Below are 22,974 nucleotides of genomic sequence, written 5' to 3'. Positions count from 1 at the left end.
TATATAAGGTATACCTTTCTGTTGCATATATACTGAAGAGTGGGGCTTTGTGGATATAGCATTTGTGTACTTTAAGCCTCAGCAAATTCTGCCAGTTTTCCAAAACAGCTGTAGAGTACACATCTACGAACAGTGTAAAAGTGTTCCACACGTTCCATACCCTCATCAACATGCAGTACTGTCTTTCTTGTTGTATTCATTTTAGTGAGTGTGTTGTGTTACACTTGTGGTTACAACTGTAATTGTCTGATAACAAAGTTGACAATATTTAAGTTATTATAAAGTGAGTTTATATATTAAAATTTTTTTTAACCTATACATGTATCCATTCTTCCCCCAACTCCCCTCCCATCCAAGCTGCCACATGACATTGAGTAGAGTTCCCTGAGCTACACAGTAGGTTCACCTCTTATCCATTTTAAATACAGCAGTGTGTACATGTTGATTCCAAGCCCCCTAACTATCCTTTCCTTTCCTCCTTTCCCGCTGATTAACATAAGGCTGTTCTCTAAGTCTGTTTTATTTTTTAAGTAAGTCCATTTGTATCATTTCTTTTTAGATTACGCATATAAGGGGTGTCCTATGGTATTTTTCTTTCCTGATTTCCTTCACACAGTTATCTCTAGGCCCATCCATGTTGCTGCAAATGGCATTATTGTGTATGGTAAAGATCAATATTCATGGTTTTCTTCCAGATGGATTTCTAATTGCCCAACCATGACTGAATGAAAAGAAATCCTTTCCCTGTTGTACTACAGTTCCAACTTAAAAATACATATAAATGTGCTACTAAAGATTTCTGATTCTGCTCCACTGGTGTCTTTATACCAATCCACGGATTTTAATAACCCCCATTTTATAAGTGTACTGATATCTGTGATCTAGATCTTCTTCAAGATTGCCTTGACTATCCTTACCCCTTTGCATTGCCAATTTTAGGATGGGCTTGTTAAAAAGAAATGCTAGGATTTAGACTACATCAATTTGGTGAGAGACAACATCTTCACAATATCAAGTCTTCCAACCCAAGAACAAAGTATCTCTCTTCATTTCTCTGGATCTTCTTTAATATCCTTCTTCAATGTTCTATCATTGTCATGTAGAGGTCTTGCATCTCTTTTGTTATTTTCATGTATCTGAGGCTTTCTGTTGCTATTATAAGTGGTACAATTTAAAATTTTATTTTTATTTGTCTATTTTTTTTGTCTGTGCTGGGTCTTCTTTGCTGCATGGGCTTGTTCTAGTTGCGGTATACAAGGCTGCTCTGCAATTGCAGTGCACTCATGGGATTCTCCAGGCAAGAATACTGGAGTGGGCTGCCATTCCCTTCTCCAGGGGATCTTCCCAACCCAGGCATCAAACCAGGGTGTCCTGCATTGCAGGCAGATTCTTTACCATCTGAGCCACTGAACCTGCCTAAAAATTTTATTTTTATTTATCTTATTTTTTCTGGCAGCACTGGGTTTTCTTTGCTGCATGGGCTTTTCTCTAGTTGCAGTAATCAGTGCTACTCTGCAGGTGCAGTGTGCGGGCTTCACTGCAGTGGTTTCTCTTGTTTCAGATTATGGTCTCTACAGCATGCGAGCTTCAGTAGTTGTGGCTCAGGAGATCCAGAGCAGAGGCTCAATAGTTGTGGCACACAGGCTTAGCTGCTCCACAGCATGTGGGATCTTCCTGGATCAGGGATCAAACCCATGTCTCCTGAATTGGCAGGCGGATTCTTTACCACTGACCCACCAGGGAAGCCTAGTGGTACAGTTTTTTTTAACCTATTTCCTACTGTTCTACTGTTGATCTTGAATAACTTTTCTCTTAAACTAGCCTAATCTAAATTTGAATTGCTCTGAATGTTAGAAAAGTCACTATGCTGAATTTGAAAAAACAAAAAAATCTGTCTTACTGGAGCTAACATGCACTAGCCCTGGTTCTACCTCAGTGAGCTCATATAGAAAACTGTTTCCTTGTGAAACATTTCAATTCTTCAAATATTTTATAAAAACCCTTCATGGTCCCTCTTTCCACATTTCATCCAGCAAATCTCACATAACTGGCAATTCTTTAAATATTTCATAAAAAACCCTTCATGGTCCCTCTTTCCACATTTCATCCAGCAAATCTCACATAACTGGCTTTAAGGTTTTAGGTCCTCATCCTGTTCTACTGAAAACATATTATGAGCCAAATCCCTTGCAATGCACAGAAACATGACTCCAGATTTTTATTTTAACATGTGATATACACTCAAATAAACGTGCACAGACTTTGGCTCACGTAGCTGGCTCAGTGGGAACAGTAGGGAAGAGTAGATCTGAATGTGTACAATGTGCTTCACAGAACAAAGCCTTTCATTCTGGAAGACATTTCTGCCACCATCATTTTATAAGGTCAGATTTCTTATCACCTTCCTCTCAAACTATTTACCTGCATGAAAAATAATACTTTCTAAGGAGTCTTCTGTATTTCGTGACATTTCCCGAGATGAAAATTTACTAAAGGTATATGGTCAACCTTTTTCTCCGCACTCTCTCACCCTAACCCTCCTTCCTTCCAGGGAAGAACACTAATTGAGTAACCAGCCCTCTAGAACACCTCTGACCAAGATAAGACTTTGGGAACAGACATTCTGCAAAGCAGAGCAACAAGATAGGTGGAACCTGATTTCTTGATCCTATTGAGCACCATTAAATCCTAGAGCACCTACCTTTGAACTTCCTCCATGTGAGAGAGAAATAAGCTGCTGTGTAAGCCATCTGTATGTATTTTATATCACACACACACATACATACCCCTAATCCTAATCACGACTAAGGTTTACTGCTATAGCATTTATAATAGTGAGAGACAGGGAATAACTAGCATAGATATACATCAGAGATTGGTTCATTAAATAATGCTTCATCAATCCACAGAGGCAATATTTGATATTATTTTATAATTAGAATAAATATTTATGTGAAAATGGCTGTAATGTTACATAGTTAAAACGCTGCAGGCTACAAAATAGCTAGTACAATATTTCAGATATTAAAAAATCCAAAATGCTGCCTGAAATTTAGAAAATGATGTGTTAGAAGATAAAATCACAGGTAATTTTGATTTTCTGCTATTTGATTTCTTGTATTTTCTAATTATTCTACAATAAATGTTATCTTGAAAATAATTATATAAAACCAAGGACTAATACTGAATAAACTATTTATTATTATTAAAAAATCATACCAAAAAAAATGAAAATCTTACTTTCATGACCTGGAAAGCAATTTAATGCATTTTTGGAAATATAGTATTAAAACATAAATTGCTGGGCTTCCTTAATATTAGAAGCAAGAAAATATTAGATGGGAATAGTGTCAGAGAAATAACTTTGTGGATCTTTGTATGGTTTTACCACTATTCATCTCTCTAGACAATCAAATGAGGACTATTTTCTTTTGTTGATACTTCATGAATGGATAGTAAAGGCCTGCTTCTATCATTTACAACTACTTACGTGGAAATCATTCACAGAGCAACAATTTACTCAGCACTTACAATGCAATTTGGAAACCTACATTAATACAGCATATCCTTGTAGACTTCCTTGAAATGAAGTTTAATAGATAAATAATGTGGTTATCCAAAGTAGAAATTTGCAAATACAAATGTCTGTCAATATAGGTATTAAAATTCTTGATTTGACTTTAGGGTAGGAAAAAGTGAAGTAGAAGATTAACTCTTGTGAGAAGAGAGATCTGATAAAGGTGATCCTGAAAGAAATATATCCTCCAACGTTTCACGTAGAATCAAGACAATAAATCTTCAGAATAGAGACTACCATGTAAACCAAAGATGAAATCTCCTAGTAGAAAGAGATGTCCTCATTATCACAGAACATGAGAACCTGCATCCTACAGGACTGTCCCCCTCAGGGGCCTGGAGAACCCCAGCAGAACCACAGGCAGCCCGAGTCCCAAAGAAAAGGATAAGTACTCTTCACACTCTCCGCTGGTTTCAGACTCAGATTCCACTCTGCTTCCTATTTCCAAGCCTCAACCATGACATGCCACTTGTCCCGACTCATTTTCATCCCTGTAAGCCAGTGACAGAAGTGAGACCAGAATCTTCAAATGCTTTGTTCCATTTTATTTTCAAAACATCACTGCTGCTGCTAAGTCGCTTCAGTCGTGTCCGACTCTGTGCGACCCCACAGACAGCAGCCCACCAGGCTCCGCCGTCCCTGGGATTCTCCAGGCAAGAACACTGGAGTGGGTTGCCATTGCCTTCTCCAATGCATGAAAGTGAAAAGTGAAAGTGAAGTCACTCAGTCGTGTCCGACTCTCCGCAACCCCATGGACTGCAGCCCACCAGGCTCCTCCGTCCTTGGGATTTTCCAGGCAAGAGTACTGGAGTGGGGTGCCATTGCCTTCTCCATCAAAATAGCACAAGGAGGTAGCTATCCTAGTCCTTTCTGTCCCAAAGACAAGAAAAACACATTGTCAGGGCAAAGCCCAAAGCCTCCCTGTGGTCATGGTCAAGGGGGTGAGTTTAAGAGTCTGATAAAACTGGCTTCCCAGGTGGCACTAGTGGTAAAGAACTCACCTGTCAATGCAGGAGACATGTGATACAGGTTTGATCCCTGGGTGGGGAAGATCCCATGGTGGAAGGCATGGCAACCCACTCCAGTATTCTTACCTGGAGAATTCCATGGACAGAGGAGCCTAGTGGGTTACAGTCCGTGGGGTTGCAAACAGTTGGACATGACTGAAGCAACTTAGCATGCACCCAAACCTGGATTTAAATCCCTGTTCTGTCACTAATCAGCTCTAAATTTTGGCTATCAGTGTAACTGAACTGTTGCAAGGATTACATGATATTTTTAAAAATGCTTATTCCACTATTTGACATGTAGTAAAGGCTCAGCAAAAGGGAGAAATTATTCCTATCTTGAAAGAAAGGCATATAACAGAGTATATTGAATATAAAAAGGCAAAAATGAAAAGGAGTCAATGGCCCTTCGAAGTTAATATTCCATGAGTCTATGAAAAAATGCTCTTAATGTGAAAGGGAAAAAGCCAGAAGAAATGGGATACATCTGTCAACCAATCTTTTTAATGGAGTTACACGCTGGTGACTAAATATAAGAAGGATGAACAATAACAGTGATTGGGCAGAATAAATGGATCACAACATCGAGGAATGTGGATAAACTTAGCTCCAAGATCATACACTAAAGCATTAAAAATATTTGAGGATCATTTCAAGGTTAACAACCAAAATAAAAACCAACTGCTATGAAAGCAAAAAGCAAGCCTGATTTTTCAAGTAAGAATCTAGAACGTTACAAAATAAAATTCAACTCTCTCTGCCCATCAGCATCCATGAGAAAGAACGTTTGCAGAAGGGAAAGAAAATTACACCTTTCCCAGGAATACAAGAGTTTAAATTTGAAGGTCAGTTTATAGGATCCTTTGTTAATGGGCCTTCCTACAATGGAAAAAAAGGAGTTATTTTATCTTTCAGGTAAAGGAAATAGAAGTCAGCTAATAGAGAAAGAAGAAAAATGTAATGAATTGTACTTAGTAAAGGTCTCCAAAGGCCCCATTCAGTAACGCAGTGGGAATCATCAAAAAGTTGAAAAGGTTCATAATCACACATATTGTATGGAATTAAACTGAAATAACAGAAGAAACAAGGTAGGAAGCTTTTTCTTAGGGGGAAGTGGTTTTAAAAATCAATTTGCTCTAAGACTCCAAACAAAATAGCTCTCATGGGCTTCAGTTCAGTTCAGTTCAGTCCAGTCGCTCAGTCATGTCTGACTCTTTGCTTACTGTGTCTTAAATCCTACTGGCTATAAGGAATATAGGGTGACTTGTTTTCAGTCTTGATGTTGTTTAGTCGCTAAATCGTATCCGACTCTTTGTGACTCTATGGGCTGCAGCATGCCAGGCTTCCCTGTCCTTCACTATCTCAGAGTTTCCTCAAACTCATGTTATTGAGTCAGTAATGCCATCCAACCATTTCATCCTTTGTCACCCTCTTCTTCTGCCTTCAGTCTTTCCCAGCATCAGGGTCTTTTCCAATGAGTCAGCTCATCACATCAGGGGGACAAAATATTGGAGCTTCATCTTCAGCATCAGTCCTTCCAAAGAATATTCAGAGTTGATTTCCTTTAGGATTGACTGGTTTGAATTCTTTGTTGTCTAAGGGACTCTCAAAAGTCTCCTCCAGCACCACAAGTGGAAAGCATCAGTTCTTTGGCCCTCAGCCTTCTTTACGGTCCAACTCTCACATCCGTACATGACTACTGGAGACACCACAGCTGTGACAAACTGCAAGAGGATTTCTCTCCTGTCTCCTATGCTACCCCCTAACCAAGCTAGATCTGGGAAGGGCTGCTTCCACCCTGGGGAAGGGCACTGTGAATGAACACTAGGGAGCACATACTAAGCTCAGCATACCTACCTGACCCTCAAGCTCAAGTGTGAAAGAGGAATTCTACCATTGCCAATGGGAGCATTGAGAGGTAATTTTCTTCACAAAAAACGTGGGGAAACTTCTCTGCACTCAAAAATGATTAAAAGAAAATCACTATGAGGCCTTTGATAAAAAGTTACACAAAACATCGGGAAAGGAGCATTAAATTATCGACAGAAGAGTTTCATGATTTTTAGGAAGGCACAAGGGAACATGACCTCTACAAGACAAAAACAGGTTATGAAAAGAAAAAAAAAAAACCAAAAAACAAGCTAGTGTAGGAAATTAAAGGAAAAAAAACCACTATTAAAATTCATGTTAAAGGCAGTAAATAGCAGACTTGACAAAGCAAGAGTAAGATATTCCAACTTGAGATATATGTTTAGAATATTAAAAAAAGTGTAAGTTGTTGAAATACTATAATGCTTCCAAGTTGGATGGTAATAGGCCCCTCCACCCTCAGAAGTCAGGCACTTGAGGGACTTCCCTAAGACGCTGCAACTAAGTACACCATGGAGCCTCCAAACTGCTACAGCACTAAAGCTGGTGTTTGTTTTAACTGTCCGGTGCAAATTTGGTTGTCAAGTTCAGTTCAGTTCAGTTCAGTTCAGTTGCTCAGTCGTGTCCGACTCTCTGCGACCCCATGAATCACAGCACGCCAGGCCTCCCTGTCCATCACCAACTCCTGGAGCTCACTCAAACTCATGTCCACAGAATCGGTGATGCCATCCAGCCATCTCATTCTTTGTTGTCCCCTTCTTCTCCCGCCCCCAACCTTTCCCAGCATCAGAGTCTTTTCCAGTGAGTCAACTCGTGGCATGAAGTGGCCGAAGTATTGCAGCTTCAGCTTCAGCATCAGTCCCTCCAATGAACACCCAGGATCGATCTCCCTTAGAATGGACTGGTTGGATCTCCTTGCGGTACAAGGGACTCTCAAGAGTCTTCTCCAACACCACAGTTCAAAAGCATCGATTCTTCGGCGATCAGCTTTCTTCACAGTCCAACTCTCACATCCATACATGACCACGGAAAAAACCATAGCCTTGACTAGACGGACCTTTGTTGGCAAAGTAATGTCTCTGCTTTTTAATATATTATCAAGGTTGGTCATAACTTTCCTTCCAAGGAGTAAGTGTCTTTTAATTTCATGGCTGCAATCAGCATCTGCAGTGATTTTGGAGCCCAAAAAAATAAAGTCTGACACTGTTTCCACTGTTTTTCCATCTATTTCCCATGAAGTGATGGGACCAGATGCCATGATCTTTGTTTTCTGAATGTTGAGCTTCAAGCCAACCTTTTCACTCTCCTCTTTCACTTTCATCAAGAGGCTTTTGAGTTCCTCCTCACTTTCTGCCATAAGGGTAGTGTCATCTGCATATCTGAGGTTATTGATATTTCTCCCAGCAATCTTGATTCTAGCTTGTACTCTTCCAGCCCAGCGTTCCTCATGATGTACTCTGCATAGAAGTTAAATAAGCAAGGTGACAATATACAGCCTTGACGCACTCCTTTTCCTATTTGGAACCAGTCTGTTGTTCCATGTACAGTTCTGACTGTTGCTTCCTGACCTGAATACAGGTTTCTCAAGAGGCAAGTCAGGTGGTCTGGTATTCCCATCTCTTTCAGAATGTTCCACTGTTTATTGTGATCCACACAGTCAAAGGCTTTGGCATAGTCAATGAAGCAGAAATAGATGTTTTTCTGGAACTCTCTTGCTTTCTCCATGATCCAGCAGATGTTGGCAATTTGATCTCTGGTGCCTCTGCCTTTTCTAAAACCTGCTTGAACATCTGGGAGTTCACGGTTCACATATTGCTGAAGCCTGGCTTGGAGAATTTTGAGCATGACTTTACTAGAGTGTGAGATGAGTGCAATTGTGCGGTAGTTTGAGCATTCTTTGGCATTCCCTTTCTTTGGGATTGGAATGAAGACTGACCTTTTCCAGTCCTGTGGCCACTGCTGAGTTTTCCAAATTTGCTGGCATATTGAGTGAAGCACTTTCACAGCATCATCTTTCAAGATTTGAAATAGCTCATTTGGAATTCCATCACCTCCACTAGCTTTGTTCGTAGTGATGCTTTCTAAGGCCCACTTGACTTCACATTCCAAGATGTCTGGCTCTAGCTCAGTGATCACGTTATCGTGACTATATTGGTCGTGAAGATCTTTTTTGTACAGTTCTTCTCTGTATTCTTGCCACCTCTTCTTAATATCTTCTGCTTCTGTTAGGTCCATACCATTTCTGTCCTTTATCGAGCCCATCTTTGCATGAAATGTTCCCTTGGTATCTCTAATTTTCTTGAAGAGATCTCTTGTTTTTCCCATTCTGTTGTTTTCCTCTATTTCTTTGCATTGATCACTGAGGAAGGCTTTCTTATCTCTCCTTCTTTGGAACTCTGCATTCAGATGCTTATATCTTTCCTTTTCTCCTTTGCTTTTCGCTTCTCTTCTTTTCACAGCTATTTGTAAGGCCTCCTCAGACAGCCATTTCGCTCTTTTGCATTTCTTTTCCATGGGGATGGTCTTGGTCCCTGTCTCCTGTACAATGTCACGAACCTCCGTCCAGAGTTCATCAGGCACTCTATCAGATCTAGTCCCTTAAATCTATTCCTCATTTCCACTGTACAATCATATGGGATTTGATTTAGGTCATATCTGAATGGTCTAGTGGTTTTCCCTACTTTCTTCAATTTAAGTCTGAATTTGGCAATAAGGAGTTCATGATCTGAGCCACAGTCAGCTCCTGGTCTTGTTTTTGCTAACTGTATACAGCTTCTCCATCTTTGGCTGCAAAGAATATAATCAATCTGATTTCGGTGTTGACCATCCGGCCCCGGCGGCCCTGGCGGCCGCGGCGCAACCAACCACGCCCAGAGGCGCGGCCGAGAGGAGCTACCCCACGCCTGAGGCCAGGGCCAGCGGCCGAGGCGAGCTGCCCCACGTCCAACAGGCAGTGGCTGCACGGGCACAGGAGGGCCGAGAGGAGCTACTCCACCTTCAAGGTCAGGAGGGGCGGCCTTGAGGAGATACTCCTCGTCCAAGGTAAGGTACAGCGGCTGCACTTTGTTGGAGCAGCTGTGAAGAGATTTTCCACGACCAAGGTAAGAGAAACGCAAATAAGACGGTAGGTATTGCGAGGGGGCATCAGAGGGCAGACACACTGAAATCATAATCACAGGAAACTAGTTGATCTGATCACATGGTTGTCAAACTGACTGTTAAATATTTTGAATATCATCCTTTGGATCTAACCCAATAAAGGTATTACCAGTCAAAAAGCAGAGCCATCACTTTGCCAAACAAGGTCCATTTGGTCAAAGCTATGCTTTCTGAGGTAGTCGTGTATGGATATGAGAATTGGACCATAAAGAAGGCTAAGCACCACAGAATTAATGCTTTCAAATTGTGATGCTGCAAAGACTCTTGAGAGTCCCTTGAACTGCAAGGAGATCAAACTGGTCAATCCTAAAGGAAATCATCCCTGAATATTCGTTGGAAGGACTGATGCTAAAGCTGAAGCTCCAATACTCTGCCACCTGATGCAAAGAGCCAACTCATTGGGAAACACCCTGATGCAGGGAAAGATTGAAGACAAAAGGAGAAGGGGGTGGCAAAGGATGAGATGGTTTGAGAGCATCATTGACTCAATGGACATGAATATGAGCAAACTCCGGGAGAGAGTGAAGGACAGGGGAGCCTGGCATACTGCAGTTTGTGAGGTTGCAAAGAGCCTGACATGACTTGGTGACGGAACAGCAACAATACCAACTAAGAAAAATGATAACGGAAGGAAGTTTTCTGGATTAAAAAAAAAAAAGCAAGCTCATGACATCTCAGGCAAAATAATGAAAGAAGACTGAATTTAGGAGTCAGATTCATTGTTCAAAACCAAAAGATTAGATTTAATTTGGCTGGCCTAATCCCACATATGTGAAAGGATACTCTGTTTTTCATTGTTTGATTTTTCTTACAGGAAAGTCAGAGACCAAGTGGAGCAGACGTGTTGTATGAGCCAGGTGCAGCAGACACTGCGGTGTGCCACCCAAATCCCCCTTCAGAACTGGGACATTTCATTTTCCTACTTTCTGACTGCTGATGCATCACAGCTACCTCCCTCTCCAGAAACTGCCCTAAGCCAAAGGGAGGTTCCTTGCTCAAAGGGAGCTTCCTGCCCCTCTCAGCCAATACCCAAGGAGTGGTCAATGCAAAAATACAAAGGTTGGATTCTCCTGCCTAAATTTGGGATAATTCTGAAGATTCATCCAGAATTCCTTATGGGATCAACTGAGGCTCTGCTGTAACTGCATCACAACTCAACTTCTCATTCTGCGCACTGTTGCTTCTCTCCCTCTCCCATTGGTATTGCTCCCGAGTACCCACTAACAAAACTCCTGCACGCAACACTCTCAATGTCTGCTAACAGAGAGCCCCATCTGAGACACTAGGTCACGGCTCTATACCTGAGAGGCAGAAGGACAGAAAGAACTAAACACATCCACACACTGACTAGGATCTGAGATAGCCCCAACATCACCAAGATACAGGAGTTCTCAAATACCATAAGAGCTCATTTTGTACTGAAGGTTCATGGGGTCCCGGGAAAGACAACCAACAAACTCTTATATGGTAAGGTCAGCAGGTGAAATTCAAATCTTTTCCATACAGAATGAATCTGGAAAAAATTTCAAAAAAATTATAATCCAAAGCTAAGAAAGCCGTTAAATAAAAGCTAACAGTGATAACATGATTTTACTACAGAAAAAATTAATTTTATGAAAGTTTGACATAAAATGTTTCAAAAATCTGGAAATGAAGGGAAGTTATCAAACTCATTTTAGGAGGCTAAAACTGGATGAGATATTAATAGGCGATCTCACTTAGGAACATATGTGCAAAAATTCTCAAAGCAGCTTGTCTTTATGAGACTCCCTTTCACTAATGAAAAATAAGACAGCATAATATGCATACTAAACTACAGGTTTTGTAGGTGAGAAAACCACTAAAGGGTTATATATGAATCTTAGCAATGTTTGGAAAGAATAATAAAACAGAAAAAGATAATTCAAATCAAGAAAAACAGGATAAAAATATACAAAGTTTGAATACACAAAACCACCATGAAAAAGGAAGAACACCATGCATATCACATTAACAAACCAAAAATTCTCTATTACACAGACTATTTCGAGGTGGGTGGGGGGGAAGGATCAAAATCAGCTCAGCAAATCAAGTGAAAAGTGAATTACATCACCAAGTTAGGAAGAAACGGAAAAGGCTGAGAATCACTACTCCCTCAAAAAGTTCAGCGCCCAGAAGATTTTACTATGATGCTATCTAAACTTCCAGTGATCAGATAGCTGCACACAATAGACACTTACTTCACAATGCTACCACCCCTGCTACTACCACTGCTGGTACAGCTAACGCTGCTGCCACTGACGCATTCATTTCTCGTAATAATCCAGTGATGTGGGCACTGCTGAGAAGCTGAGATACAGAGATGTCAAATGCTTTCCCTGGAGCCAGCCACACAGCTGGTACTGGTGGAGCTGAGACAAGAATGAAGGCTGTGCTCCTAACCACCATTCACAAAGAAAGGCTGACGCGTTGGATTAAGAACCCAAGTGGCGCTAGTGGTACAGAATTCACCTGCCAATGTAGGAGACATGAATTCAATCCCTAGGTCAGGAAAATCCCCTGGAGTAGGAAATGGCAACTAACTCCAGGCTTCTTGCCCAGAAAATGCCACGGACAGAGGAGCTTGGCAGGCTATAATCCATGGGGTCACAAAGAGTCAGACACAGCTGAGCACAACAGCACAATACCTTGATGACAAAACCTTCGTAAATTAAGTGTTTTTCTTTTCCTTTCTAAGTGACTGGAAACATTTTAAATAATCAAATACTTGCATAGCACTTATTATGTACCAGGCGCTGTTCTAAGCAAGTTACAAATGTCACTGTGCTCAATCCCCATAACAACTGTGGGAGGGACTACCTCCATCAACCTTTTGGGCAGATAAGGAAACAAGCACTGAAAAGTACTCAGTGAAATGTCTAAGGTTACACAGTGAACAGGTGGGAGATCACAGATGAAACCCTGGCCATCTGGAGGGGTTTGTATATGGTGTAAGATTAAACACTATAAAATACGCTGAGGACAGCAGAGGATACAGCTTTTAAATTAACCATAAATTACTGCTTTATGAAAATCAGATACAGAAATCAAGGCACCACTTACAGAATAGGTCATTACAGGCAAACAGTCCTCAGGTGTCATTCTATAATCTTACAAATAATCTAAACCCAAAAAAGCACATGACAAGCAAAGTCCCCAGAGGCAATCATTAAAATCATAATCCAGCTAACACGTTTTATAAAAATAAATAGTAATTATAAAGCCATGTGTAAATTATAAATACAAGTTATACTATGAACAACAGTCATTACAACTTCATTGCTCAATTAAACTACTGTAATATCTATTCAGCAAAGATATAAGACAAGTTACTTTCTCCAGTACAACTTAAAACATTTGCTCAAGTGATTTTCTTTTCATTTTGTGGTATTAGATTAAGACCATATTACTTCTATTTGTATGTCAACATGGTCTGAGATGAGTCTGAAACATATGAAGCAAATGACATCAACAATGTTAAAAAATAAAAAACATGGAGCAAATAGAAGGCCTTAATCAAACTCTATACACAATATTCTACACATATGTGAAAGAGACTATAAATACAGGTCACAGATGGATCCGTATCACTATGAATTGTATACCAAAATTATCCTGAACAATAAACTTTTATTGCCTGCACTAACAGAACCAACCAAATGAAGTTTGTATTTAATATAAAAGGGACTGCTACATTCCAGTTTTGATTGCTGAGTATTAATCGTAATACCTATCAATAATATGAGAATATTATGGGTACCTCTGGCTTCATGTGGTGTCCTCAACTCACTCTCCGTTCTCTCTTCAAAGTCTTCTTTGACATCCTCAGCACGCTGGTCTCTGAGAAAAATAGAAATGTTTAAAGAAATGGTTCAACACAGCACCTCAGAAGCTGTTTTTTAAAATTTAAAAACCAATGATATCATTAAAATGTTAGGATTTTTAGTTTTATTAATAAGCAGTTAATACTAATAACACCAATAAATGTTCATTTCCTTCATTATCAATTTTCATTCACTGTTCAGAAAGCTAAGAATGTTTTATTAAGGCTAACTATTCTGAAAAATGTGGCTACTGAATAGGTCAACTTCAAACTGGGACACATGTTCATAAGGAATATTATGTGCACTGTTTGGTAAGACTACAATTTTCAGGAAGAAGAGGGTTTTAAAGTCCACATCATTTAATCAAGTCACCATATACTACTCAGCTCTGGGATTTGAGACTGAGATTGCTCAGGAGAATCAACTCAATTCTAGGAAGCTTTTCCTGGCTTAATTAGGTTAAATGCATAGGCTGAACTGATTCCATCTCTTTCTGACCAGGAATGACCTAACACTAATCGAACCATGCCGTGAATGCTCTAAAATGGAATGGACCCATTACAATCCTAATTCAGAGCTTTACCCTGAAGTCAGGGACAAAAATGGCTTTAAAGGAAACCAGAGCCAGGCTATGTATATTTTCTTTAAAACTAAATTTCAGGGATTTAAAAATTTTAACCTAATCTATTACATACTCAGGGTTCAAAATGAATACTTCATAGTATTTTATAATCCTCTGTACTGATGTTCTGTTGTTTCATATGCTATTACCTTTACAAATATATCCTTAGTTTCTTGAAGACTCAGACCACACTTTTGTTCAATGTTAAGAAAAGGGAAAACACCTTTGAAGCCAAATACCCCAACAAAATATAAAAAGAGTTTTATAATCTTAATTACTGAGGCACTTATTTATTTCCTGTTTATAACAACAGTAATTTGACATAACGATGCCAACACAGTAAGCACGTGATAAATAAAATATTCACTACTTCTTTTCTTAGAAAGATCACTTCCAGAGATATGTGAAATTTCATTGTAATCTGAGCTCCCTGGCTTAATTTATACTAAAAACAATCTTTACAACTGCTGAAGGATACTTGCTTATTTGAGAATGGAAAGAATCACTTTTATCATGCAATAAAATTTTTTTCGAAGAAAAATCAATGAATGACTATGGAGGCTCATACTCCATGGAAAGAGGGGAGATAGAGGTATAGTGAAAACAAGTAGGAAAATTAATGATAACTGGGAAAAGGACATTAAGTGATAATAGAAAACTGTCTTCTATGTAAAAAGAATTGATAATTATATGTTAAAATCACATTATGCTAAAAATAGCTTATGTGATCTTCTGCACTTGTTTCATATTAAACTGCAAATAATAGTTTTTGAGTCCACAAATTTATCCCAGTTATTGTGGCCACTGAAAAAAGTGGTCTGTGGGTAGCTAATCTTAATGCTTGTTATAAACAATCACACATTAGAGTGATGGATCTTAAAACTGGCATTTTTCTAAGTCAAAGGAAATAAATTCCCAATTAATTAGCATAATTACCTAAAAGCTTTAATGAATGGTTAAAAAACCCCAAATAAAATACCCCAAAAAGAAAACAAAAACCAAAGCCCAAACTGAGTCCAAAGGCTAAAATTAATTCCTAGATTTTTCTGTATATTTCATTTTTTATGATTTAAATTGTCCACTGATAATTAATGCTTATTTTTGTGGTTTCAGTAAAGTATATTATATATTCCTTTAAAGTAAACTTTATTAAAATAAAGCTATAAGACCAAAGTATGAGGAAAGTTCTTTTGTATTCTTATGCCCAAATACGATACGGATGATTTATGAAATGTAGGAAAAGAATCGTTTTCTAGGAGGAAACAGAAATAGAAAAGGAAAATAATATGTTTGACCCCAAAAGTTTCTTTGCGCCTGAATCTTCCATAATCTATCCCCAAAGAGATGCAAAAAAGAAACTTTCTGTTCTTATTCACATTGCTTAATTACAGAAGCATGTTCATTACTTTAAACTTATGATATTTCATTAAATTTAACCCATATAGACTTGGGAATATATAAATATGGATATTTATTTGCACCAAAACAGAACACAAGAAAGGTTTACTGAATGTTTTATTTCCAATTAATATATTGAGCCTGTTAACTCCTTAAACTTAAAAGTGATTAAGTCCCCTAGGGTTCTTATGTTTCCTTTAGTGAGATGGTTGGTTGGTGGTGTGAGGTCTATCTGAATAGTCTATTAGAACAGGTATTATGAAATAGATGGATGAACAGAGCCCCTGAAGGAAGCAGACTGCTGATCAAGCACATACAGAAATGTGGAAATAGTATTAATGATAAGTAATAAGAAAAGTTAATATACTTAAGAACACACTATGCACCAAGATTGGCTGAGTTCTTTACATGTCTGATATTTCATAACAATCACTGGAAGAAGGTTCTGTTGTTACATTCACTGAAACTTCGAGGTTAATCCCAAATTTTCAGAACCAGTACAGAACCAGGTCTTAACACACCAAGATCTATACTTAGAAACAATTATTATTTGTTTTTTACCCTTGTGTTTCTCCAGAATACAGTATACATCCCTATTATATACACTTAAAGGAAACTTGCCTTCTTGTATCAGAATCTTATTAAAATTTTCAACTGTCTTTTACTGATAAGGTTAGGAATGAAGAATCTGACTCATTAATATCCTTTCTTATTTTATATTTTACTTAAAAATCACTTTCTGAATTGGACAACCAGTATTTCTCTCACCCGTAAGTTTAGAAATTTCATTGCTAATTCTGATTCAATAGGTACTGTTATGAATTTCTTTCTCTATGCAAAAATGAAATTCTTTATTGAGGATATTAACTTTCCAAGTAAAAAGTTATTCCAGCTATACCGTCTTCCAATTATAAACAAAACATGTTTATATCAGAATGTCAAAACTCTGTGATAATATTATTACACACTCTGGAACATAATACAAGATATGCTTATTGAAGATTTTTTTTAAATGACAACCCAAAATATTTTTATGTTGTACTTTAATAGTATGATTTTGCTCTACTTTAAAATTCTTATCTTCTCCTCTGGATCACCATTTTTCATTACCAACAATTTCTATTAGGAAGGGAGCACAAGCTGATTAGGCCCAGAGTGTGTATTATAACGTAGAGAAAGCAGCCCAGCAATGGTCTTTGAAGGTGAATAGACCTGGTTCAACTTTCAGCTCTGCTACTTACTAGTCCTATATGACCTTCAGCAAGTTACTGAGCTTCCCTAACCCTCAGTTGCATCTTCTGTAAAACAAGGATAATAAATCCTTTAACTCACAGGCATTTTGGAGGACTCAACATAAATAATGTATAAGAAGTGCTTAACACACAGCCAGACACAGAAGCAGGAGCATGATAAATGTTTCCCTTGGGATTTGAGAATTTTTAAGAACCAATTTATTTCAACATTTCTTTAGCCTGAATTAAAATATAATCATATCATATTTAGCTATAGAAGCATATATATTTAGCTGATTATATTTCAATTCAGGCTAAACAAATGTTGAAATAAATTGGTTCTTAAAAATGCTCAAATCCCAAGGGAGACTACTGTACTCCAGGCACTTTCCTAAGTGCTTTTACCTGTGTTAGATCATTTAATTCTCATAATGTCTATGTGAGGCAGATGCTGTTCTTACATTCCCATTCTAGAGACAAACCCCTCTTGGTAACACGTTTACACAGCTAGGATGCAGCAGCCAAGGAAGTCTGACTCTAGTCTGGTTCATAACCATTTCTCTAAAGGTTGTTTTAAAACCTGAGAAAAACAGGTTACATAAAGAAAACAGATGTCAGTAAACAATTTTATCCTAAAATATAAGTAATTCTTAAATATTAAGTTACCATTTATCATGCTCCTACTTATATCTTACTCAAGGGCTTCCCCAGTGGCTCAGTAAAGAATCCACCTGCAATGCAGGAGACCTGGGTTCAATCCCTGGATCGGGAAGATCCCCTGGAGGAGGGCATGGCAACCCACTTCCATATGCTTGCCAGGAGAATACCCATGGGCAGAGGAACCTGGCGGGCTCTTGTCTCTGGGGGTTGCAAAGAGTCGGACACGACTGAGTGACTGAACTGAACTGAGCAACCAAGCACAAAATCTTAGTCTGTAGGCTTTTAATTAAGACAGTGGAATCCACTCAAATGGAAAATGTTTTCTTTCTGAATCAGCATCCTTTTTTTTTTTCCCCTCTATAATTATGTGTCATGCTTTAGATGTCTTACTATCTTACTCAAATTAGACTTTGTGGTAAATATTAGTGAAACAAACATTAGAAGAGTAAATACATAGCAACAGGATAGCATTTGAATGCAAACAGCTGGATTTCTTCAAGCTTATTTTTCATTTAAAAACAATCCCTAGCCAGTTATGTTTCAATTAGTCATCAGTCTGTTAAAAATAATACTGAAAAAATATGAAACAATTATTCTGTTTCAATTCAGGGATTTCAGCCAGCTAACTCCAGCATGAATTTGTCTTGGCTCATGCCTCAAAACCATTCCATCCTTCTCCTTCCAGAACAGCTTACTCTAGTCTCACTGGGGCTTTGTTAGAACTGTAAATTACCTGTACTTCCAGGAACAAGTGGGGATACAGTGAATGTTGTGAGAGCTGTAAAACATGTAGTTTATTAATTTGAATATTAAAAGGATGTCTCTTTGCATACCCCCAGCACTTTGAAAAAAAATTTTCCGGGCTGAGGTCACTAACACGTAAAAAAATCAAATGGAAATCTTAGAGTAATATGTTAGAGGAACTTTAAAATTAGAGAACCTGAAATCATCTCCAAAGTCCTCCTACAAATGAAGAGAAGATTGTGCTGATTGTGCCTAAACAAGGGGGTTGCCACATTCAAAGGGATTTGAAAAAAATGACAAGTAAAACTTTCATGTCTACAGTTAACATTTGAATAAAGATATTTAAAAATTAAATTCCTTTTGAGACAATACACGAACAATAGTTTTAACAGCATTTTTCCTAAACACAGCTCAGGAAAGGTCAACACAGTTTACTATTTACCTAATAACTACAAATAAAAATTTTTGATTAATAAGGCTGCGTGCACGCTAAGTCACTTCAGTTGTGTCCAACTCTTTGCAACCCTATGGACTGTAGCCTGCCAGGTTACTCTGTCCAAGTAATTCTCCAGGAAAGAATACTGGATTGGGTTGCCATGCCCTCTTCCAAGGGATCTGCCCAACCCAGGGCTTGAATCCACGCTTCTTGCCTCTCCTGCACTGGCAGTCGGGTGTTTACCACTAGCGCCACCTGGGAAGCCCTAATTAATAAGGCTCAGTCAGTCAGTCAGTTCAGTCGCTCAGTTGTGTCCGACTCTCTGCAACCCCATGGATCACAGCACACCAGGCCTCCCTGTCCATCACCAACTCCCAGAGTTCACTCAAACTCATGTCCATAGAGTCGGTGATGCCCTCCAGCCATCTCATCCTCTGTCGTCCCCTTCTCCTCCCGCCCCCAACCTTTCCCAGCATCAGAGTCTTTTCCAGTGAGTCAACTCGCCGCATGAGGTGGCCACAGTATTGGAGTTTCAGCTTCAGCATCAGTCCTTCCAATGAACACCCAGGATTGATCTCTTTTAGAATGGACTGGTTGGATCTCCTTGCAGTCCAAGGGACTCTCAAGAGTCTTCTCCAGCACCACAGTTCAAAAGCATCAATTCTTCGGCGATCAGCTTTCTTCACAGTCCAACTCTCACATCCATACATGACCACAGGAAAAACCATAACCTTGACTAGACGGACCTTTGTTGGCAAAATAATATCTCTGCTTTTTAATATACTATCAAGGTTGGTCATAACTTTCCTTCCAAGGAGTAAGAGTCTTTTAATTTCATGGCTGCAATCAGCATCTGCAGTGATTTTGGAGCCCCAAAAAATAAAGTCTGACACTGTTTCCACTGTTTTTCCATCTATTTCCCATGAAGTGATGGGACCAGATGCCATGATCTTTGTTTTCTGAATGTTGAGCTTCAAGCCAACCTTTTCACTCTCCTCTTTCACTTTCATCAAGAGGCTTTTGAGTTCCTCTTCACTTTCTGCCATAAGGGTGGTGTCATCTGCATATCTGAGGTTATTGATATTTCTCCCAGCAATCTTAATTCCAGCTTGTGCTTCTTCCAGCCCAGCGTTCCTCATGATGTACTCTGCATAGAAGTTAAATAAGCAAGGTGACAATATACAACCTTGACGTACTCCTTTTCCTATTTGGAACCAGTCTGTTGTTTCATATACAGTTCTGACTGTTGTTTCCTGACCTGCATACAGGTTTCTCAAGAGGCAGGTCAGGTGGTCTGGTATTCCCATCTCTTTCAGAATGTTCCACAGTTTCTTGTGATCCACACAGTCAAAGGCTTTGGCATAGTTAATGAAGCAGAAATAGATGTTTTTCTGGAACTCTCTTGCTTTCTCCATGATCCAGCAGATGTTGGCAATTTGATCTCTGGTGCCTCTGCCTTTTCTAAAACCTGCTTGAACATCTGGGAGTTCTCGGTTCACATATTGCTGAAGCCTGGCTTGGAGAATTAATAAGGCTACTAAGTTATAATTATCATAAGGAACATGTTAGTGAAGAAAGGAATATAATGAGTAAGTAAATATAGTGGATGTTATCAAGATGCCAAGGAAACTCCCCATTAAAATGAATTCCTCAATTAATTTATCAATTTTTGTATAAAATATAAAGCCCTAACCCATAACGTGAGATTTGGGAAATAAAGATCATGTCGTAAGAAGAGCAGGACTGCACTGCTCTCACGCTGCTGCCATAGAAAAGGAGAACAGATGTCATTTTCTAGTGTATATAAAAGCAGCTCCTGAGACAAAAATAAATGCTATTCGAGGAGATAAAATAAGACCCTGTTACAATATTGTTCTAACAACTTCCCATGCATCAACAATAACACAGTCATCTTTTCCTTACACTCTGAATGGGTGCCCTGATGTCACAGTAGTTGGCATCTGGATTGCAAGTGTTTTAATAACCCAGTTCCTCCCTAGTGCACACAAACAACTGCACAGATTTGATGCAGATTCCCAAGAACTGGAATATTTGAAAAGTTTCACAGTTCCTAATCCGTATCTGGCAGCATATCAACTAAAGGTTGGGGCGGGGGAGAGGCTTTACAATAGGCAGGGGATGCCCACAGATTAAAGGGACTTTCTGAGTCATCAATACCAGGTCCTCATGACCAGAGTACCTTACGAAGCAAAACAAAGCTTCTAAAGATTTCTAATTAACTTTTGCCATCTTTTAGAACTTTTGGCTCTAATTTTACTCTACTTGATTTTACAGTTTTGCAAAGTAAAGAGATGTATATATGCTTACAGTTTCATATTTTATGTTAGTTTGTATTCCCATCTGTTTCATAAAGCCCTTCTTTTGGGTACAGATGGGCAAATCTGATTCATCCTAACTATGTAAATCAGATTGAAGCTGCAACTCCTGTAACTGCTCCACATAATTCTCAGAGTAGAAACACTGGATCTACAACTTGAAAAGCTGTTTTAATGGCCCATATAAGACTGATTTGAATTTTTTCTTTGGATATAGGTTAGTAATGGGCATTTGCCTTGCAAGTTAATATAAGCATTTGCAGGTATTTTTAAAAAGCTTTATTATGTTTCTGTGGTTATCTCTAAGCAGGCTTAAACAACATGGGACCTTAAAACATTATGTGATTTTAAAGAGATAGCACCTAATTTAGAAACACAATGACAAGCAGCTATAGAATATATTCATGAGAATAAGACTATGTTGGACAGATGCTGATGTTCTTTGTTTGGTAACACATCATGAACTATTACTCCAGAGAAGGGTCTTTATATTCAGTAATGATTCTCAAGGTCTGGGTTATAGATCACTTGCTTCCATCATCTGGGGGCGCCTGTTAAAAATGAACTGAGTCAATATCTCTGGAGATGGTACCTTAAGGGTTCCATTTTAACAAGCATCTGATATTTCTGATGCAAAACAAAGTTTAAAACTTTGAAAGGTTTTATTCAGATATATAGAGAAACACATTCTCTTACTCAGCTGCAGACATATAGAGATGTAAGGTTATTGGTCCCCAGAAACCTCCACTGACTGGCAGAGCCCACCAGCCTTACCATCTGCTGCCAGAAGGGCAGTGAGGACAGAGAAGAGCTGCTGATCTCCCAAGGAAAACATCTCACTGAAAGCTCCAGACACAATACTGACACTCCTTATCCATGTGATGAATGAATGGATAACTGGGAAAGGATTACAATCTCATATTTCTATCTACACACACACTGGCAACTCATTCATTAGCTGACCAGTCATTTGACAAGTCTCTGTAAAGACAACAGACCCAAACATTCAGTACACTTACAAAAGTACTCAAGGTAGAGCCCTCTTAACGTGGAGCAGAGCTTCTGTGTTCTGAGATATTGTTGCTGGTGGTCCTGTCAGTAAACAGGGCCCCTGTCTAGTCACCCAGAGGCAGTCCCAACCACTTTCTCATTGCATCATACAAATGTTGTCATTCGTATGGCATGGTTTTCTATGTAGGGAAGTAGGCAAACAACAGTTTGGGAAACATTGCTCTAATGTATAAAAGCACAGGTATGTGTTTGAGGGCTTTATCTCATCATTTAATAATCACCTACTAGATATCTGATGTGGGGATTGTACAAATTTGAAAAAGTAAGAAGTTTCGTTGGAATAAAAAAAAAAAAGGCTACCCAGAGGTGGCCTCTTAGGTGACACAACTGGTAGGTCTCCTCTGAAGGCTAGTGGATGACTCATGGTGGCCTTCCAGCCTCACCAAGTGTCGGGTAGTGTACTTGGCACTGAGGGTGTCTAAAAGAATCAGAGAAGATGTGGCCTCTGCCCTTGTGGAGCTTACCAATGAGACAAGCACACAGACTCAGAGGAAGTATTTACAGAGAACCATCAACAGTTTCGGGATGTGTAACATGAAACAAGTAATGAGGAACCTGACCCAGGGTCTGCAGGAAAGGATGAAGGTTCCCTGGGGAAATGGGAGTTATCCTGAAGCCCATGAGGTGAGACTCCCTAGGACAGGGTAGAGATGGGGGTTCAAGGCAGAGAAAAGGTTTGAGGACCAAGGCAGCTGAAGCATTAAGTTTAAAAAAGACCTGATAGGAAAAAAGCTGGAGAGTTCAGCAGATGCCAGATAACACTGGTTTTGCAGGCTACGTTCAGAATTAGGCCTTTAATTCCAAGAGTAAAGAGATGTCACCGAAAATTTTAAGCAGGGAGATATATTCCCAAATGAACTTTTAAAATGTAGGCTCCTGGGCTCCAGACTGAAAGGTTCTGGCTGGCTGGGCCCCTAATCTGAATATTAGAGATGTCAGGCTTGGGAAACATAGATAAGGAATACCAGTCGTCCATGGGTCTATTCTGAGTAGGTAGCCTATGAACTGGCCCTTACTTATG

The 22,974-nt window shown here is 39.1% G+C and overlaps 1 protein-coding gene across 6 annotated transcripts in view; it reads right to left on the bottom strand.

Moving 5' to 3' along the window:
- The window catches only part of L3MBTL3 (L3MBTL histone methyl-lysine binding protein 3), a 109,714-nt gene that overhangs the window by 5,459 nt on the left and 81,281 nt on the right, over positions 1-22,974 (bottom strand). For all 6 annotated transcript variants that reach the window (XM_055433301.2, XM_055433302.2, XM_055433303.2 and 3 more), the window contains one exon: positions 13,391-13,470. In XM_055433301.2, coding sequence (XP_055289276.2) covers positions 13,391-13,470 — 80 coding nt within the window. The remainder of the gene's footprint in view (positions 1-13,390; positions 13,471-22,974) is intronic.

This window comes from Moschus berezovskii, chromosome 10, assembly GCF_049115385.1.
Source record: "Moschus berezovskii isolate FMDL1 chromosome 10, NW_MosBer_1.0, whole genome shotgun sequence".
NCBI classification, from domain to species: Eukaryota; Metazoa; Chordata; class Mammalia; order Artiodactyla; family Moschidae; genus Moschus; species Moschus berezovskii.
The sequence above is the reverse complement of the archived record's forward strand: the minus strand, read 5'-3'. Positions and strand labels throughout refer to the sequence as shown.